This window comes from Natrix helvetica (assembly GCF_964273705.1).
Source record: "Natrix helvetica genome assembly, chromosome: 9".
NCBI classification, from domain to species: domain Eukaryota; kingdom Metazoa; phylum Chordata; class Lepidosauria; order Squamata; family Natricidae; genus Natrix; species Natrix helvetica.
The window spans coordinates 17,492,097-17,510,925 of record NC_138560.1 but is presented as its reverse complement, the minus strand read 5'-3'; the positions used below and the strand labels follow the sequence as shown (position 1 = coordinate 17,510,925).

Sequence of the window (18,829 nt, the reverse complement as noted above, 5' to 3'; positions counted from 1 at the left end):
TTTGTCAATAAACCTTGTGGAGAAAAGACTCTGAGAGACAAACTTGCTTTTGTTGAATTAACTCCCATAAGCTTGACAATATCTGGGGTCTCAAGCTGGGAGAATATACAAATATCTGTGCTCATAAATCCTGGTTTAAACATCGCTGCCATTACATTTTTGTAGACTTTTATCACAAATGGAGCATGAATGTCAAATGCAACCCAAACCTTCATGTGTGTCTCTGATATTGGCTGTTTATTCAGTCGTCCCCAGGTGTCTGATCCTTCCTCGCAGGCCTCCATGTAATAACCACGGACTGGTCCCGCTCCAGTATACAGAGGTGGCTCCCAATGGAGCATCAGAGAGGTGTCTCTGACTTCCGTACATCTGACATCATAAGGAGGTCCTGTTTTGGAAGGAAGAGTCTATTTCAAAGCTTGTATTCTGGAATACTGCAAAGATCCTTTGGATCAGTGGTTCTCAACCTTCCCAATGCCGCGACCTTTTAATACAGTTCTTCATGTTGTGGTGACCCTCAACCATAAAATTGGTGTCTCGGTTCCTAAGACCATCGAAAATATGTGTTTTCCGATGGCCTTAGGCAACCCCTGTGAAAGGGTCGTTCGACCCCCAAAGGGGTCCCGACCCACAGGTTGAGAATCGCTGCTTTAGAGTTTAGACCTGTGTTTCCCAAGCTCAGCCATTTGAAGATGCGTGGACTTCAACTCCCAGAATACCAGAATACCCCAGCCAGCATTGATCAACTCAAGGAACTGATTCCACAAGAAATATTGGATCTCTACCTTATTGATATAAGCTATAATAAAATCTTGACACCCGACATCATATTTTCTTCCTCCCAAAGAGAGTCAAAGCGTAAATTATTTACATTTGTTCCTAATGTTCTTTTTTTCTTCCTTGCTTTAAATCATGTTTTATTCGGGAAGATATATTCCTTCCCCAGGTCATCTCTGTGGTCCTCCTCTATTGTGCGCACAGTTGGAAGAGGTCTATAGACTTATAATATTGGAAGGTTCCTTATTATTGAGTCCAACTCCTTCAGTTTTGGAGGCCACAGGTGACCAAAGTTACATAGCTTTACTAGCTGAATACCCGTGCTTCACTACGAAACCATGTGACTGGGCCAGCCCGCAGGCCGTATGAGTCACACGTTGGCCAAACCCATGTAAGGCAACTGGCAGATGGAACAGAGTTCCTTTCAGGGGGGGAGGGGGAGTAGAACAGATAACTCCTTAGCATTGATGCGTGTTAATATAATACTGTATAAAAAATACTGATGATCTGATGGTCATTTCAAAAAATCCTTTCTTAGCAAGCAGCTAGAAGCCAGGAGGAACATACATGCTGAATTTCAAGTTTGTAGGCTTTACTGTTCTGGAGATTTCGTGATGAGTGAGCGGTATTTGGCTTTTATATTTAGCGTTATATGCCCAAATATCCCATCTTATTAGTAATGTGGTTTGGATCTGTCCAAGATTAGATCTTTACCTGGTTCTGGCATTGTCCATTCTTCACATTTGAAAATATCGCTGGGCTCTGACACCTTCCCGACGCCAACTATGTTCATGGCATAACCACGGAACTGATAAAATTGTCCTTCGTCCAGGTTGGTGACCTATAATATCACCAGAGATATTGAGCATTTTCCAAAGCCTTACCTTGAAAAGAAGGCATAGTATTTAATACAATAGTAGAGTTGGAAGGGACCTTGGAGGTCTTCTAGTCCAACCCCCTGCCTAGGCTCTGTTTACAGAGACATGTCTTTGTATTCCCACTAAACCAGCCTTCCCAACTGGATGCCCACTCCTAGATATAGAAACTTCGCCGCCTGCGGTCTGATCTAAGCACAGTACACAAAATTGTCTGCTACAATGTCTTACCTGTCAATGACTACTTCAGCTTCAACCTCAATAATACACAGGCAAACAATAGATACAAATTCAAGGTAAACCGCTCCAAACTCGATTGCAGAAAATACGACTTCAGCAGCAGAGTGGTCAACGCCTGGAATGCTCTACCTGACTCCGTTGTTACATCCTCTAACCTTCACAGCTTCAACCTTAAACTGTCTACCATGCACCTCACCCCATTCCTAAGAGGTCCGTAAAGGGGGCGTGCATAAGCGCACCCGTGTGCCTAACGTCTCTGTCCTACTGTCCCCATTTATTTGTGTCCATTTCTTCCATTTATATCCATGTTTATATTTACACCTGCTATCCTGTATATGTTTGACAAAGTAATAAATACAAATTCTTGGAGTGAAAGAGGGAACTCGGAAAGCTGAAAGTGTGAATTATCTGAAGTGCATCAAGATGTGGAAATCTAGCTTAGTGAATATGGAAGAAGTTCTAGTGGTTTTTTTTTAGAACACTTTTCTAATTCCTCCAGTTTTGTTGTCCACAATGTCATCCTGACAATCAAGCACCCATTTTAATTTTGTTTTTGCTTTTTTGGCAAAAGAAAAAGCTTCAGCCATAATCAAAAACGGCTGCAACCTGAGAGGGGGCAGAGGTTGAGATCCCTGACCAAGTCCAAACATGGGACTGACACCATACCGTATAAACCCGTTCAGCAATGGGCTTAATATTGGTCTCGTGCCAGTCAGTCTGTGATGTATCATGCTGATCCAAGAAATAGCCCAGAATCTTTGAACCTCCTTTGCGTTTCGGAGGCTTCCAGCTTATGGTCATCATGTCCTTCCCACAGTTCAGCAGGGCAAAATCTCGTGGGGCGGATGGAAGAGCTGCAAGGGAGGGAAAACATGGAAATATCATAGAAGATAGGCATCTCATCAGCATGCTGCTTCTCTGCTTAAAATCCTGAGGCAATGTACACAAAATTGTCTGCTACAATGTCCAACCTGTCGGCTTCAACCTCAATAATATATAGGCAAACTGTTAAGAGACTTGTTCTAACTTCAGTGGTTTCCACCAAGGTCCTCTGTTCCGGCGGGAACAGAGGTTTAATCCTATTGGTCGAAGGGTCTGACAGCTCCCTATAAAAGGGCTGCTGTCAGACTCAACCTTCGCTGGATTGTTCTCACTTGTTGTACTTAATAAAGAGCTGGTGTCACCATTAAGCCTGCGTGTGCCTATCCATTACCCAATCTAACACAAACAATTGATACAGACTCAAGGTGAACCGCTCCAAACTCGATTGCAGAAAATATAACTTCAGCAACAGAGTGGTCAACGCCTGTAATGCTCTCCCTGACTCTGTTGTTACATCCTCCAACCCTCACAGTTTCAAACTTAAACTGTCTATCGTGGACCTCACCCCATTCCTAAGAGGTCCGTAAAGGGGGCGTGCATAAGCGCCTTTCATCCCTGTCCTACTGTCCCTATTTAATTGTACTCATTTCCTTTGTTCAGGTCTATGTTTATACTTATACCTGCTATCTTGTACATGTTTGACAAACTAAAAAAATAAAAAAATAAAAAATGTAGCCTTGGTATTTCCATTTTGGCCCATAATTGTTGAAAAATGGCAATGATTTTCTGCTATTTTTAGGCTGGAAATGTCAAAACAAAAATTTCCCCCATCGTTTCCAAAGCTGAAGAAAAACAGAGAATCTTGGTCACATCCCCAAAAATTGTCTTCCTTCCCCTCCTCTCCTTTCTTCTCCTTCCCCTTCTTCCTCTCCTCTCCTCCTCCACTTACCTGTTCTTGCCTTCCTCCTAGATTTCATGGTAGCACATAGTGACCCAAAGTTTTCCTAACCTTACACAATCCATCCTTCCCAAACTTGATCTTCTCTAGATGTATTGGATTACACTTCTGATCACAAGCAGCCATGGAGGCTGGTTATAGTGGAAGCTATGATTTCAGCACCAGGTTAAAGGAGGATGCTCTGGATCAGACGCAGGTAAAGGGATCACACAACAATACCACAATAGGTACTTACAGATTGCCTGTCTCACAACAATGGGATCGGATTCTGGGGAGCTTTCTCCTACACCAGCTTCATTGACACATTTGACACAGAAGACATATTGTTTCCCAGTTTTGAGTCCCGGAACAGTAAATCTAAGAAACAAAACAGAAATTCACCCATCCATTCTTCAATGTTATTTCTTAGTACTGATTTATCACACTGGAGCAGTGTTTCTGAATCTTAACAACTTTAAGGTGTGTAGACTTCAAGGTCCAGAATTGGGAATATGGGAAATTCTGGGAGCTAAAATCCACCCACCTTAAAAGTTGCCAAGATTGAGAAACACTACACCAGAGACTAAGTATAAAACAGTGGAAGCTTTCAGTCATCTTGAAACATGTTTTACCAAATTAGCCTATTTTATGGGTATATGTCATAAAAAACCAATATAGCTTAGATCAGCAACCTTAAAAAAGAGCCTCAAAGATTCTAACCGGAAGCCCCCCCCCTTCAATTCTGGAGCTGACCAGAGGTCTGGTTCCCCTGCCGTAGAGTCTCATCCTAGTGCGGCATCCTTTTTCCTCTGCTGACTGGAAGTCCAGTTCCCCCACCATAGACTCTCCTCCTGCGCAGTGTCCATTTCCCTCTACCTGTCCTAACAGAAAGCCCTATCAATTGTGGAGCTGACTGGCAACAGGGAACCACAGCAGAGGGGTGAAAGAGCCACATGCAGCTCCAGAGTCATGGGTTGCTGACCCCTGGCTTAGATTCACAGACCTTGCTAAACTAACAAGCAACTACCCAAATTTAGCGCAGTGTGAATACAACCATGAGGTCTGCCAGATGAGAGATGGTAGACAGTTGCAATCAGCAGGACACTTTCAGCAACGACACTGACTTTGCAAATCGTCCTTCCGAAGGACAATTTATCAGGTTATGATTGACCTTTCTAATTGCTTGGATAAACTATCTCTTACCAATTCATTTTAAAATGCCGATATCTCTGTGCTGTTATATCTAAGATGAACATACACTATATTGCCCAAAGTATTTGCTCACCTGCCTTTACTCGCATATGAACTTACTGTAAGTGACATCCCATTCCTAATCCATAGGGTTATATATGACGTCGGTCCACCCTTTGCAGCTATAACAGCTTCAACTCTTCTGGGAAGGCTGTCCACAAGGTTCAGGAGTGTGTTTATGGGAATTTTTGACCATTCTTCCAGAAGCGCATTTGTGAGGTCACACACTGATGTTGGATGAGTTTACATGGCCTACCACTTCGTGGCTGAGTTGCTGTTGTTCCCAAACACTTCCACGTTCTTATAATACAGCTGACAGTTGACTGTGGAATATTTAGGAGCGAGGAAATGTCACGACTGGATTTGTTGCACAGGTGGCATCCTATCACAGTTCCACGCTGGAATTCACTGAGCTCCTGAGCGCGACCCATTCTTTCACAAATGTTTGTAAAAACAGTCTGCATGCCTAGGTACTTGATTTTATACACCTGTGGCCATGGAAGTGATTGGAACACCTGATTCTGATTATTTGGATGGGTGAGCGAATACTTCAATTGTTGTTTGGAACACCATTCTTTTTTAGATCTTGGTTTGATTAGATGCAGTGGTGGGTTTCTACCGGTTCGGACTGGCTCAGCCGAACTGGTAGTGGTTTGGCGGCCTGAGTCGCTGGAACCGGCAACGACCCAGGCTTGCCATGCCCCCAAACTGGTTCCCCGGTCAGCGCCCTTCGGCACCGCCATCTTGTTTTTCAGTTCTACACATGCGCAGAACAATTTTAATTGCACTACACATGCGCACGCAGCGTGAAGCATGCACACAAACGAACCAGCAGTAGTGCCGGCTGGAACCTTCCCCTGATTAGATGAACTGCTTCTAAGACAAAGCCATTAATGAAGAAGATTCCATGAGCATCACTTTGCCCATTGCAACCAGTTCCTTTGTTGCTGAACTGAATTAGAGGTTTGAAAAGGGGGAACATCTGGACTAGCTCAATGGAACTGAATCCACGTGATAACAACATCCTTCCTTTCCTTGTTTTGAAACCACAAAACAAGGTGCCATTTTCCCTTTCCTCTCTCAGAAATGCCTAAAAGAGATGGAAAGGATCACCAAATGAACTTACTCATGACAAGTGACAGGTTTGTTGTTGACCGTTTGCCATTCATCTGTCCCAACTTCCCGGCAATAGATGTAATAACCCAGTGGTTCCTCTCCTTTTCTTGGCTTGTTCCACTGCACGACCACAGATGTCTTGGTATCTCTGAAAGTCAGGACTTGAGATGGGGGTGGAAGCGGAGCTAAAAAAACAAAAGATGGGGAAAAAATGAAAACTTAAAAGCAGCAACTATGCTTTTAAGGAAAACCATTGTGCTTCCTTTCAATTTTTCGCCTATTTCTATCAGCTAAACTAATGTTTCTCAACCCCATCAACTTTAAGACATGTGGATGTCAATTCCAAGAATTGTCCTGCCAGCAGCAGGATTTACTAGATTTTATTTAGTGACAATTAAAAGGAAAAGAATGTGATATTACCAATCTTTTTTCCCAGAGAGAAAGGGTCGCTGGGCAAAGAAGGATCGCTCACTCCATACTTGTTCATCTCCAAGATGAACATATTTTAATTGTTGTTTGAACACCATTCTTTTTTTAGATCTTGGTTTGATTAGATAAGCTGCTTCTAAGACAAACTCATTAAACAAGGAAGATGCCATGAGCATCACTTTGCCCATTACAACCGGTTCCTTTGTTGCTGAACAAAATTAGAGACTTGAAAAGGGAGAACATCTGGACTAGCTCAATGGAACTGAATCCACCTGATAACAACATCCTTCCTTTCAACTCTTAATACAATACAATACAATAGTAGAGTTGGAAGGGACCTTGGAGGTCTTCTAGTCCAACCCCCTGCCTAGGCAGGAAACCCTATACCGTTTCAGACAAATAGCTATCCAGCATCTTCTTAAAGACTTCCAGTGTTGGGGCATTCACAACTTCTGGAGGCAAGCTGTTCCACTGATTAATTGTTCTAACTGTCAGGAAATTTCTCCTCAGTTCTAAGTTGCTTCTCTCCTTGATTCGTTTCGACCCATTGCTTCTTGTTCTACCCTCAGGTGCTTTGGAGAATAGCTTGACTCCCTCTTCTTTGTGGCAACCCCTGAGATATTGGAACACTGCTATCATGTCTCCCCTAGTCCTTCTTTCTCTTAAGCTAAACATACCCAGTTCCTTCTCCAATCTCTATCAGCTAAACTAGTGTTTCTCAACTTCAGCAACTTAAAGACACGTGGAGGTCAATTCCCAGAATTCTCCAGCCAACAGCAGGATTTACTACATTTTATTTAGTGACAATTAGAAGAAAAAGAACGAGAGATTACCAATCTTTTTCCCCAGAGAGATAGGGTCACTGGGCAAAGAAGGATCGCTCACTCCATACTTGTTCACCGACCGTACTCTGAAACAGTAGGACTTTGCCTTCTCCAGACCAAAGACAGGGAAAGTGGTGGAACCGACGGGAATATCCAGATTAACCATCTGCCATTTGTCACTCCCCGTGATTGACTGAAAAGACAGAAAGAAGCCCACTGTTATTCTATCAGCCTGGGGCAACAGGTTTTCTGCCAGGAGAAAAGAATGACCAAATCTGCATTTTCATGTCCAGTGACCCAGTGTGGAAATCTGGAAAACCACAGGAATTGACTTAGTAAGGCTCAAATTATAGATCTTAGAAGAAATTATGGGAAGTTGCATAACTTGTGATGTAGAAATTAGAGTGTTGCCTACTGTCTATGATTCTCCTCCATTTGGTGGTCTACCATGAAATGTAAAAACTAGCAATGTGTATATTATTGTTTTTCCATCCTGCAACCTCTTTTTTCTGCCATGTTCCCATGATATTGCCCTTCTCTCCCGAAGGTCATCAGGATTGGTGGACAGTTCTAGTCCTCAAATTTGTTTGAGAAAGAATTTGGTTTGGAATAGAATAGAATAGAACAGAACAGAACAGAACAGAATAGAACAGAATAGAATAGAATTTTTTATTGGCCAAGTGTGATTGGACACACAAGGAATTTGTCTTTGGTGCAGATGCTCTCAGTGCACATAAGGAGAATAAAAATACATTCATCAAGAAAAAGATATAATACTTAGTGATAATCAAGTGTACTAATAAGCTATCAAATTGTACTAGTAAATACATAAAGCAACATAAATTGAAAGATACAAGCAACATGGTTATAGTCGTAGATAGGAAGAGATAGATACTAGGAAAGAAGAGAAGAATAATAGTAGTACAGTCTTAGTAAATTATTTGACAGTGTTGTGATGTATTTGACAGTGTGTGGGAATTATTTGTTTCACAGAGTGATGCCATTCAGGAAAAATCTGTCCTTGTGTCTAGTTGTTCTGGTGTGCAGTGCGTTATAGCATTGTTTTGAGGGTAGGAGTTGAAACAATTTATGTCCAGGATGTGAGGGGTCTGTAGATATTTTCACAGCCCTCTTTGTGATTCGTCCAGTATACAGGTCCTCGATGGAAACACCAGAATGAAGTTCAGGCTAATCTAAAGGTAGCTTTCAATTACAGATCTACTGATCGATCTACTGTATCTTGCAACTGTGCTGCCTCGTTACCTTTTCTATGAAGTAATTCAGTGGCTCTTTGCCTCTGGGGTCTGGCTCATCCCAGGAGAGGATCACATAATCTTCTCTGGTCTCACTGGCGTGAACATTGGTGGGAGGCAATGGGATTTTAATCTCAGCTGTAGGAAAGGAGAGTTAAAAATAGCCATCACATACTCTAGTGACACCAGACTTGCAACAAGGAAATCATAGCTAGGTTGGTAATATGGTATTCTCCAGTAAAGTTGGACTTCACCTCCCATGCTTTCTCACCCAAGGCCAACCTATCTGGAGAGCATGACTGCTACGATAGAATCAAGGGATGTGTCTGTAAAGGAACAATAGAGCTGAATATCAACATTTTGTCCTCAGAAGCGCTTTGCTTAGTTCTTGGCATCTCCAAGAGAATGTACTTTTTAGACCCTGGAGAATCACTGGCAGTTGGGTAGAAGATACTCAATTATATTAATATCTAGTTGATCATAGTTAGATCATACCTGCGCTCCAATCTAAGCATAGTACACAAAATTGTCTGCTACAACGTCTTACCTGTCAACAACTTCTTCAGCTTCAACCTCAATAATACATGGGCAAACAATCAATACAAACTCAAGGTAAACAGCTCCAAATTTGATTGCAGAAAATACGACTTCAACAACTGAGTGGTCAACGCTTGGAATGCTCTACCTGACTACGTTGTTACATCTTCAAACCCCCCACAGCTTCAACTTTAAACTGCCTACCGTGGACCTCAACCCATTCCTAAGAGGTCCATAAAGGGGGCATGCATAAGCGCACCAGTGTGCCTACCGTGCCTGTCCTACTGTCCCCATTTATTTGTATTCATTTCTTTTATTCATGTCCATGTTTATATTAATATCTGCTATCTTGTACATGTTTGGCAAACTAATAAAATACAAAAAATAAAATACAAATACAAGTTCTGGTCCAACTTAAGGCAGCTTCCTGGGTAACTCTTTCATTACAAGAACTTCCATTTGTAGTTGAAAGTGCAAATTCTAGAATTGTTATTCCTCAAAATGGATGTGTAGCAATTCAGTGTAACATGAAAACACCTTTGGAATATCAGAAGAATACTGAAGGAATGAAGTTGCCTATGAACTTACGTTCCAATTCGTCTTTCGAAACTATAATTGTCCTCATCCCATCGTTATAAGGAATGTCTAATCAAATAAAAAGAAAATTAATGATTTGGAAGCCATACATTATAATGTATAGGTATATAAATTATAGTTCAGTTGTAGTGTCAACTGAATGAACCATTGGATTGCTTCAGTTTGATTAATTTGAATAATTCAACCAAAGGGAATATTTGAACTGTAGCAATAGCACTACCAATAGCACTTACTTCTATACTGCTTCACAGTGCTTTTACAGCCCTCTCTAAATGGTTCACAGAGTCAGCCTCTTGCCCCCAACAATCTGGGTCTGCATTTTACCCACCTCGGAAGGATGAAAGGCTTGAGCCGGTGAGATTTGAACTGCTGAACTGCAGCTAGCAGTCAGTTTAGGTAACCTGCAGTACTGCCCTCTAACCACTGTGCCACCTCGGCTCTACTTGATCAATCACTTGATCAATCTAATAAAATCTTTTTTGCTCCTCGGATGTGTTGGCATAGGATAATCGTTCTTTGTACCACAACTCTTGTACTTGAGGTTATTGGCGGCTCACATTGTCTTGAAGACTTCCTTCAATTCTTATGAACCCTCCCATAGTCTGAACCAGGAATGACGTACTTATCAACCTCTTGGCCTCATTGGGGTCGATCATTGTCACAGGGCTGCTGGCCTTCGAAGGGTTACTGATTCCTGCACAATTGACGGCCTTCACTCGGAACTGGTAAGTCTTTCCTTCCGTGAGACCCAAAACTGGGGACCTGCAAGTTTTCACCAGTTGGTCGTTGTAAGGACCCCATTCATCTGTGCCCATTTCACACCTGGAAGGTTAAAAACAACACTTTTGTACAATTGATTATGAGTCCATAAATAAATAAATAGATAAATAAGGGAGGGAGGGAGGGTGGAAGATTGGACTACTATAGAGTGTAAACCTTTCAATGTAATAACCAATGATGGGGCTTCCACCATTATCACTGGGAGGTATCCATGAAAGTATGAGGCTGTTTTTGTTCACATCGTGACATTGTACAAGGAGAGGAGATCCGGGAGCACCAGCTGTTGCAGCTGCAGCATCTGAGAAGGACAGGAAGCTACGGTGAGATTGTTGAATCAAGGATATCTCACTTTTATCTGCCATACCCTGAAATCATTGTAGTGATGGGAAAGATCCACTATCATAAGTATTCACGGCGTTGGCTAGACAACAGAGACAAAATTCATTGGAGTGACTTTGGGAAAGTCACTTTCACAAACTTGAGAAAGGGCCATTTAGTGTAGATATGGTGCCATGCAGTGGTGGGTTCCTACCGGTTCGAACCGGTTTGGCTGAACCAGTAGTGGTTTGGTGGCCTGGGTCGCTGGAACCAGCAGCAACCCAGGCCTGCCATACCCCCAGACTGGTTCTCTGGGTGGCGCCATAGGTGGCGCCATCTTGTTTTTGGCTTCTGCATATGTGCAGAACAATTTTAATTGCAACAAACGCAAGTGGTGCACCCATGAGCGAACTGGCAGTAGTGCCTGCTGGAACCCACCCCTGGTGCCGTGAGTTTATGAAGAAAATTAGAGATATAAAGCTAACTCTTAATCTGTTTTTATTTCTCGTTGGCTTTCCTTTGCCCTTCAACCAGTCACCTTTCTCCAAATAGATGGGCTCTAGAAGTCTTGGTCTATAATCCCATCAAATTTGCTAGTACCAATCTTGATTGGGAGCACTATATTCTCCATACAGCTTATCCTCAACTTAAAATCACAATGTTCTCACCTAGGAGCACCAAGCTGTCCTCCTCCCGATAAACCCCTTTTATTTCATTTACAGTGAATTCCTCTCCAGCAAAGTCTTTCCTCTCCCACAGTCTTTCAAGATAGTTCACAATTACTGACCTTTATCAGGCTTGGAGAGTGGCCAGGCCGATATCTTTTAGATGCTGCAATACTTGGCAAGAATGCAGGAATGAACGAATGGTCTCCTGCAAACTCCCCTCCCCTTTTGCTCCTCTTTTATTCCCTATGGGAGGGTCCATTCACTGTCCACCTGTGGCCTTACTCCCAAGTCGACCCTTGTTCCTTAGCTGTTCCCTTTGTCTGGCAACTCTGCACATGCACACACTGGGAACAGATTCCAGCTGTTCCTCTGCCTCATTGATGCCTGACTTTGAAGGCAGCTGATAACTGTCAGACGGCCCTGGCCCCCTCTCTGCTTCTGACACAGAGCCCTCATCAGAGCCTTCCCCAGACTCCAGGACTGGCCAATGTTCCTCCCAAACCTCCTCACTGTCCAAATCTGCTGCCAGCTCTGCTGGCTGCTGGCAGGCCACAGCACACAACTGGGGCTTTAAATCAAGATCTATAATCCCCACATATCATATAGGAACCACAGTCAGATACATCTAAATATCATCAGGCTGAGGGAAGCTGCTCAAGTGTAGGATTTTTCAAACTGTGCTCCATAGGACTTGGGGCTTCCATGAGAACCTGTGAGAGACTAAGCACACCTTTTATGGTCAAGCTGAGTAAGAGTTGTAAGAACAACAGTCTAGTTCAACTGGAATCTATTAGTTGGAAAAGGTTGGTTGAAACTTCTTAGGCTTTTGAAATAATTAACATGAAATTGTCAGATCAATAATGGTGAGCGTACCCCTAACAAACACATAAGCCTTTTGTTCCTTGTAGCCGTCTTGTGTTGGGATGCGGATGCCGTAAAAGCCTTCATCCTCCTTGTAAGCATAGGATACCGTCAGGGTTGCCTCCCGGTCCTCACATTTTGTTTGCCGGCGGTCGGAATCTTTCAGCAACTCACCTATCATACAGGACATAAGCATCGCCTTGTTTTTATCCAGTCATTACATTCATACTAGAGACGATACTTAGCACATGCTCAGAATCGGGAATCCTGAACATGTTCAGATCTCACTTGTAAAATGTGCTGTCTGTGTCAAACAGTAGCACATTACATAATAATAATAATAATAATAATAATAATAATAATAATAATAATAATAATAATAATGACTGGTGGGAACATAAGCCTGAAAAAGTCACTGAAAATCAGATGGTCAAGATCCTATGGGATTTTCGTATACAAACGGATAAAATACTGGCGCATAACACACCAGACATCACACTGGTTGAGAAAAATAAGGTTACAATCATAGACATCGCAATACCAGGTGATAGCAGGGTCGACGAGAAGGAACATGAAAAAATCGCATAATACCAGGACTTAAAAATTGAAATTCAACGATTATGGCACAAACCAGCAGTGGTAATTCTAGTGGTAATCGGCACACTGGGTGCTATTCCAAAAGCACTGGAATTACATTTAAAACAGTTAAAAATTGACAAAATCACCATCAGTCAAATGCAAAAGGCCGCACTGCTTGGATCTGCACACATATTACGAAAATTCGTTACGACGTCCTAGGCCCCTGGGTGGGGCCCGACTAGTAATTAATGCCAAATCCAGCGAAACAACTGGCCGCTGTGATACAATTGAACAACAACAACAACAATAACAACAACAACAACAACAACAACAACAACAACAATACTCTTTCTCCTCCTCTTCCACCACCAGCAAAAGCACTATTGGGGAACAGGTTTTTTGGGGGGAAGTCCTATTGGTGGATATATCCCAAAGATGCTTTTTCAAGAGGCAACTGGACTTTCTCTTTTTTCTTTGAAGACGTTTCTCACCCAAGAAGCTACTTCAGCTCTGACTGTATGGTGGGGAATGGAGGGATTTATACTCCTTTTGAGACAGCTGGTCATTTGCAACCTTTTAGAGGGTCGTCGAGGCCCCCTGTGTCACCAGGGTCACCCAAGTAGTTAGTGCAAATGGGTGTGGAGCCTTTTTGAAACTGTTGAAAGGACTCTGTTGTAGACTGGAGAGAGATGACGTTGCATCCCTTCCCCTCTGTTCAGAGACGTCTGCTCAATTTTGACATAAATGGCTTCTTTGACCCCTCTTTCAAAGCTGAGAGAGGTCAGAGCTGAAGAAGCTTCTTGAATGGGAAGCGAAACGTCTTCAAAGAAAAGCCAGAAAGTCCAAGTGCCTCTTGAAAAAGCACTTTGGGACAACCATGGCCTGGATGACTGAGAATAAACATTGGTGGATATATTTTTATTTTATTTATTTATTTATTCAATTTATAAGTCGCTCCCTCTCCACAAAGGGACTCGGGGTGGCGTACAATTAAATATACAAACATATGGCACGGAGGAGGTATATACATAAAACATTTTTACAATTCATAAATAATAATAATAGCCACAAAGTTAAAAAGCAGTAACAATAAAGTTAAAAACAATTAAAATACCCTAAAATTTAAAATTTAAAATTGCCAGGGGGATTAGAGATTAGAATTCTAATTAAGCCAGGCCGGCTAGTTGGAACAGGTGGGTCTTGAGTTTCTTGTGGAAGGAGTGGAGATCGGTAGTTGTCCTAATGTCGGGGGGGAGGTCATTCCAGAGGGCTGGGCCCATCACAGAGAAGGCCCTACTCCTGGGCGCCGCCCTCTGGCACTGCTTAGTGGACGGCACCCGGAGGAGTCCCTCTCTGTGAGAGCAAATTGGTCGCAGGGATGTATGGGGCAGGATGCGATCCCACAGGTAACTAGGTCCTGTGCCATGGAGCGCTTTAAAGATGGTAATCAACACCTTGAAACGCACCCGGTAGACCACAAGGAGCCAGTGCAGCTCGCGTAGGAGAGGTGTTACATGGGAGTACCTCGTACTCCCCATAATTGCCCGCGCGGCCGCAATTATGGCTTGCTTTTAAAGCAAGTCTTCAGCTATTGGCAACAATTAATAGAGCCCAGCTGATCTCAAAAGCTAAAAATATCACCCTTGGTTAGTCCATAGATGGACAACCTCCTGGATATACCAGTCATGTTGGTTAGATTGGAAAGACAAAATTCATTCTTGCAGAAATCAATGGCAAACTAGTTCCAAAATGCTACCAAGAATTTTGGATGGCTGCAGTCACTAGGAGTACAAATAAACTTGACTTGAGGTAAGGACGCGTTTATCCATATTAAGGAGCAACCTGATTCTCCTCCTCATTTAAAATACTAATTCACGTGATAAATAAAAATGTTGGAATCTGGAACTTAGATAATATGGCAATTAAAATCATGAACACATGAACATTGTGATAAGGAGAAATTCTCCAGTTTATTTTATTGGATTGCCTAGGTAGATGAAATCAAATAATTTCCCCCATCCTGGTGAGAAATCTCCTTAAGACATGCAACTGAAACTATGAGATAGCTTGGGCTATTCTTCTTGGTTATGACCTATAAAAATTAAAGACAGAGATATATAGACTTTTCAAAACAACAAGGTGGTTATGATATCTGCTAGATCTTCACGTGACATGACTCCCTGTCTCCCTAAAATTAATGTTTTGGATTTTGTGAAGTCTTACAGGTTCACATGAGATGTCCCCCAAAAAATCTCATGCAAGAATTCTGGAAATCATCTGGAAACCTCACAAAATTTTGGTAGACTTTGCATGAGATTTTGATTATTTGGGTAGGTGATAGATCTCTCTGACAACTCTATGAAGACGTGAAAACTGTTGGCTTAGGTGAGGCTCATTGTATTATTCAAACTACTGAAATGAGTTAATTCAATAACTAAGTAAAGGGTGTTTTGCTTTGTAAAAGCACCATCATATAATTGGCATCCAAAGATGGGGAACAAAAGGCTGCTAAACCTGATGCTACATATTTTGAAGCTTTCTCATGCAGCATTGTGGCTACATATACAAACCATCACGGAACCAGGAAATGTTTCGTTGGTATTCCTGAAGGTCTGAAGTGAAAGTGCAGAAGAGGGTGAAGGGTTCCTTCTCTCTAGCAAAGATGGGCTTCAATATGCTGGCAAAGTCAGCTTCTATGTCTCTGAGTCTCTCTAAGAAGCAAACAGATGTTGGGTTAGAAAGAAGGTTGAACATCGATGGCCAAAAAAGAATGAAACTCTTCTTTTTCACAATGTGCATGGAGCACTTTGAATCTGCTCTTCAGCTATGCCAATCTTAATGCCGAGATCACCATGTGTGCATGTGTTCTGACCTAGGCTTCCCCAGTAGCATAAAGCCGAGACCTCGTCCCCATAAACCCCTTTTATTTAATTTACAGTGAATTCCTCTCTAGCAAAGTCCTGGCCCACAGTCTTTCAAGATAGTTCACAATTACCAACCTTTATCAGGCTTGGAGAGTGACCAAGACGATATCTTTTAGACTCCACAATACTTGGCAAGAATGCAGGAATGAACTAATTGTCTCCTGCAAGCTCCACTCCCCTTTTGCTCCTCTTTTATTTCCTCTGGAAGGGGCCATTTATCATCCACCTGTGGCCTTACTCCCAAGTTGACCCCTGTTCTTTAGCTGTTCCCTTCGTCTGGCAACTCTGCGTATGCATACATCAGGAACAGGCTCCAGCTGTTCTTCTGCCCCACTGATGTCTGACTCCGAAGGCAGCTGATAATTGTCAGAGGGCCTTGGCCCCCTCTCTGCCTTCGACACAGAGCCCTCATCAGAGCCTTCCCTAGATTCCAGGACTGGCTCATGTTCTTCCCCAACCTCCTCACTGTGTGAATCTGCTGCTAGCTCTGCTGGCCACTGGCGAGCCACAGAACTCACAGGAGTCTTCTCCAGCACCATAGTTCAAAGGCCTCAATTCTTTGGTGATCAGCCTTCCTTATGGTCCAACTTTCACAGCCATAAATTACAACTGGGAAAATCAAAGCCTTGACTATACGTACTTGTGTTGGCAGGGTGATATCTCTGCTTTTTAATATGCTGTCTAGATTTTCCACAGCTTTCCTCCTCAGGAGCAAGCGTCTTTTAATTTCTTGGCTGCAGTGCCATCTGCAGTGATCTTGGAGCCTTAATCAACATCCTTAATCAGGTCAAGTTAATATCTAACAGCTGCAATCACACAGCTCAGTCAGACTGGTTATTTATAATCTTAGTTGTTTTGAAATTAAATCACTATGTAAGCTCAGCCTGCTTAGTTAGCTCATGTTTTCACATAATGTACAAAATCCTTATTAAGGGGTTAATTCCGTAACTGCATTAAAATGTGTTGCAGGAACATATTTTATTTCTGCTATTGTTGCAATCCAAGTCTTGCTTTCCTTTCACCTATGGTTCATTTTAAACCATCTTTAAAATGCAGCAACCTAACAGTTGCCCTACGTACATGCTCTGTTAAATCCAAGAAAAGACAACCATTAAAAAGGATCATAAACTTCTACTCACGTTTATAGATTTCCGAGTCAAATCCAGATTCCATCCCATAATATTCTACAAGAGATTAGAGGGGAGTTGAGGGAGGAGTGGGAAAGGAAGAGAGGGAGAAATACAGGCATTGATAAAGGCATTGATTTCACTGTTACATTTGCAAATAGTAATTTAGAATTGGTTGTTGAAAACTTTGACCTAAAGGATTTGTATGGATGAAATCAAATGAAACCCAACTTTTTAAGGTTGGACTCACACGTCTGATTTGCCCCAGCAAGAAGCCAGATCGGTGTCCATGTCTTAAGGAAAAGAACACATACTGCCCTCAATCTACCCCGGCCCACCATAGTCTCTGCCCACTTCTTCTTGCTCTGCATCCAAATTAGCATTTTCCGACTTCTGCTGGCACAGATGTGGCTGCTTAGAAAGTTAACAACTGATTCTCCCGAATAGGTGCGAACCGGCTGAATCCCACCACTGGGCAAAAGCCTCTGCTCTGATTGGATAGTGGGTGTTGTGGTGGGGGGATGCCTCTTCCTTCTCGTCATGGGTCCTACTCTTTATGCCAGTCATCCAGGATTGCTGAACTGCTGAAATGTTGGATCATTTTTTAAAAAATGCATCCACAGATACACAAGATCACCAGTGTAAAGATAGGCTTTAAAAAAATTATGATGATTACAGGTAGAAATGGTGACAATCCAGTTTTAAGAAATATACGGATGGAACATTAAAACATGGACTTTCCTTTTCTGAGTAGGGGAAATTGGCAAAGTTTTCAAACTTCCCTATTTTAGTTCAGGTGGTATGAAAGTGGGGAAAGTGTAGCTTTTTTCCCTTCTCTTTATTTCCTTCTTCTCTTCTCTTCTCTTCTCTTCTCTTCTCTTCTCTTCTCTTCTCTTCCTTTCCTTTTTCCTTTCCCCTTCCTCTTTCCTCCTCCTCCTCCTAATTCTTTACTTCCTTTCATTTTCGCTCTTCCCTTCCCTGTCTTTCCCTGCCCCACCCTTCCCTTCCCTCCACTCTCCTTTCCTCTTTTCCCTTCCTTTTTTATAGTCCAAGGCGATGCACCTCAAAGAAGAAAAAAAGTGTTGCTGCTTTCTTTCCTAACAGAGATTGGGAAGGTAAAAAAGCAGAGAGATCCGCCAAATGTTGACCGTTTCAAGTGTCCTCCAGACAGAACACCAGGCCTCCCTCATAGCAAGGAATAGACTAGAAATAGAATAACAAGTGTTGGATGGGACCTTGGAGGTCTTCTAGTCCAACCCACTGTTCAGGCAGGAAACCTACACCATTTCAGACAAATGTTGATCCAACATCCCCTTGAAAACGTCCAGTGTTGGAGCATTCACAACTTCTGGAGGCAAGCTGTTCCACTGATTAATTGTTCTCGCTGTCAGGCTATTTCTCCTTAGTTCTAAGTTGCTTCTCTCCTTGATTAGTTTCCACCCATTGCTACTTGTCCTACCCTCAAGGTGCTTTGGAGAATAGCTTGACTCCCTTTTCTTTGTGGCAACTCCTGAGATATTGGAACACTGCTATTATGTCTCCCCTAGTCCTTCTTTTCATTAAACTAGACATACCCAGTTCCTGCAACCGTTCTTCCTATGTTTTAGCCCCCAGTCCCCTAATCCTCTTTGTTGCTCTTCTCTGCATTCTTTCCAGAGTCTCCACATCTTTTCTATACCATGGCGACCAAAACTGAATGCAGTATTCCAAGTGTGGCCTTACCAAGGCATTATAAAGTGGTATTAACACTTGACAGGATCTTGATTCTACCCTTCTGTTGATGCAGCCTAGAACTGTGTTGGCATTTTGGGCAGCTGCTGCACATGGCTGGCTCATATTTAAATGGTTGTCCACTAGGACTCCAAGATTCCTCTCACAGTTACTACTGTTGAGCAAGATACCACCTATACTGTA

General features: G+C 42.5%; 1 protein-coding gene across 1 annotated transcript in view; it reads right to left on the bottom strand.

Moving 5' to 3' along the window:
• Nucleotides 1-18,829, bottom strand: part of MYOM3 (myomesin 3) — a 67,608-nt gene that overhangs the window by 30,042 nt on the left and 18,737 nt on the right. The window contains exons 8-20 of the mRNA XM_081961914.1: nt 16,928-16,972; nt 15,435-15,575; nt 12,298-12,459; nt 10,595-10,736; nt 10,281-10,480; nt 9,650-9,706; nt 8,535-8,662; nt 7,281-7,464; nt 6,029-6,203; nt 3,908-4,029; nt 2,559-2,746; nt 1,492-1,618; nt 210-388 (exon numbers count right to left, since the gene is read on the bottom strand). Of these exons, the coding sequence (XP_081818040.1) occupies nt 210-388; nt 1,492-1,618; nt 2,559-2,746; nt 3,908-4,029; nt 6,029-6,203; nt 7,281-7,464; nt 8,535-8,662; nt 9,650-9,706; nt 10,281-10,480; nt 10,595-10,736; nt 12,298-12,459; nt 15,435-15,575; nt 16,928-16,972 (1,850 nt within the window). The remainder of the gene's footprint in view (nt 1-209; nt 389-1,491; nt 1,619-2,558; nt 2,747-3,907; nt 4,030-6,028; nt 6,204-7,280; nt 7,465-8,534; nt 8,663-9,649; nt 9,707-10,280; nt 10,481-10,594; nt 10,737-12,297; nt 12,460-15,434; nt 15,576-16,927; nt 16,973-18,829) is intronic.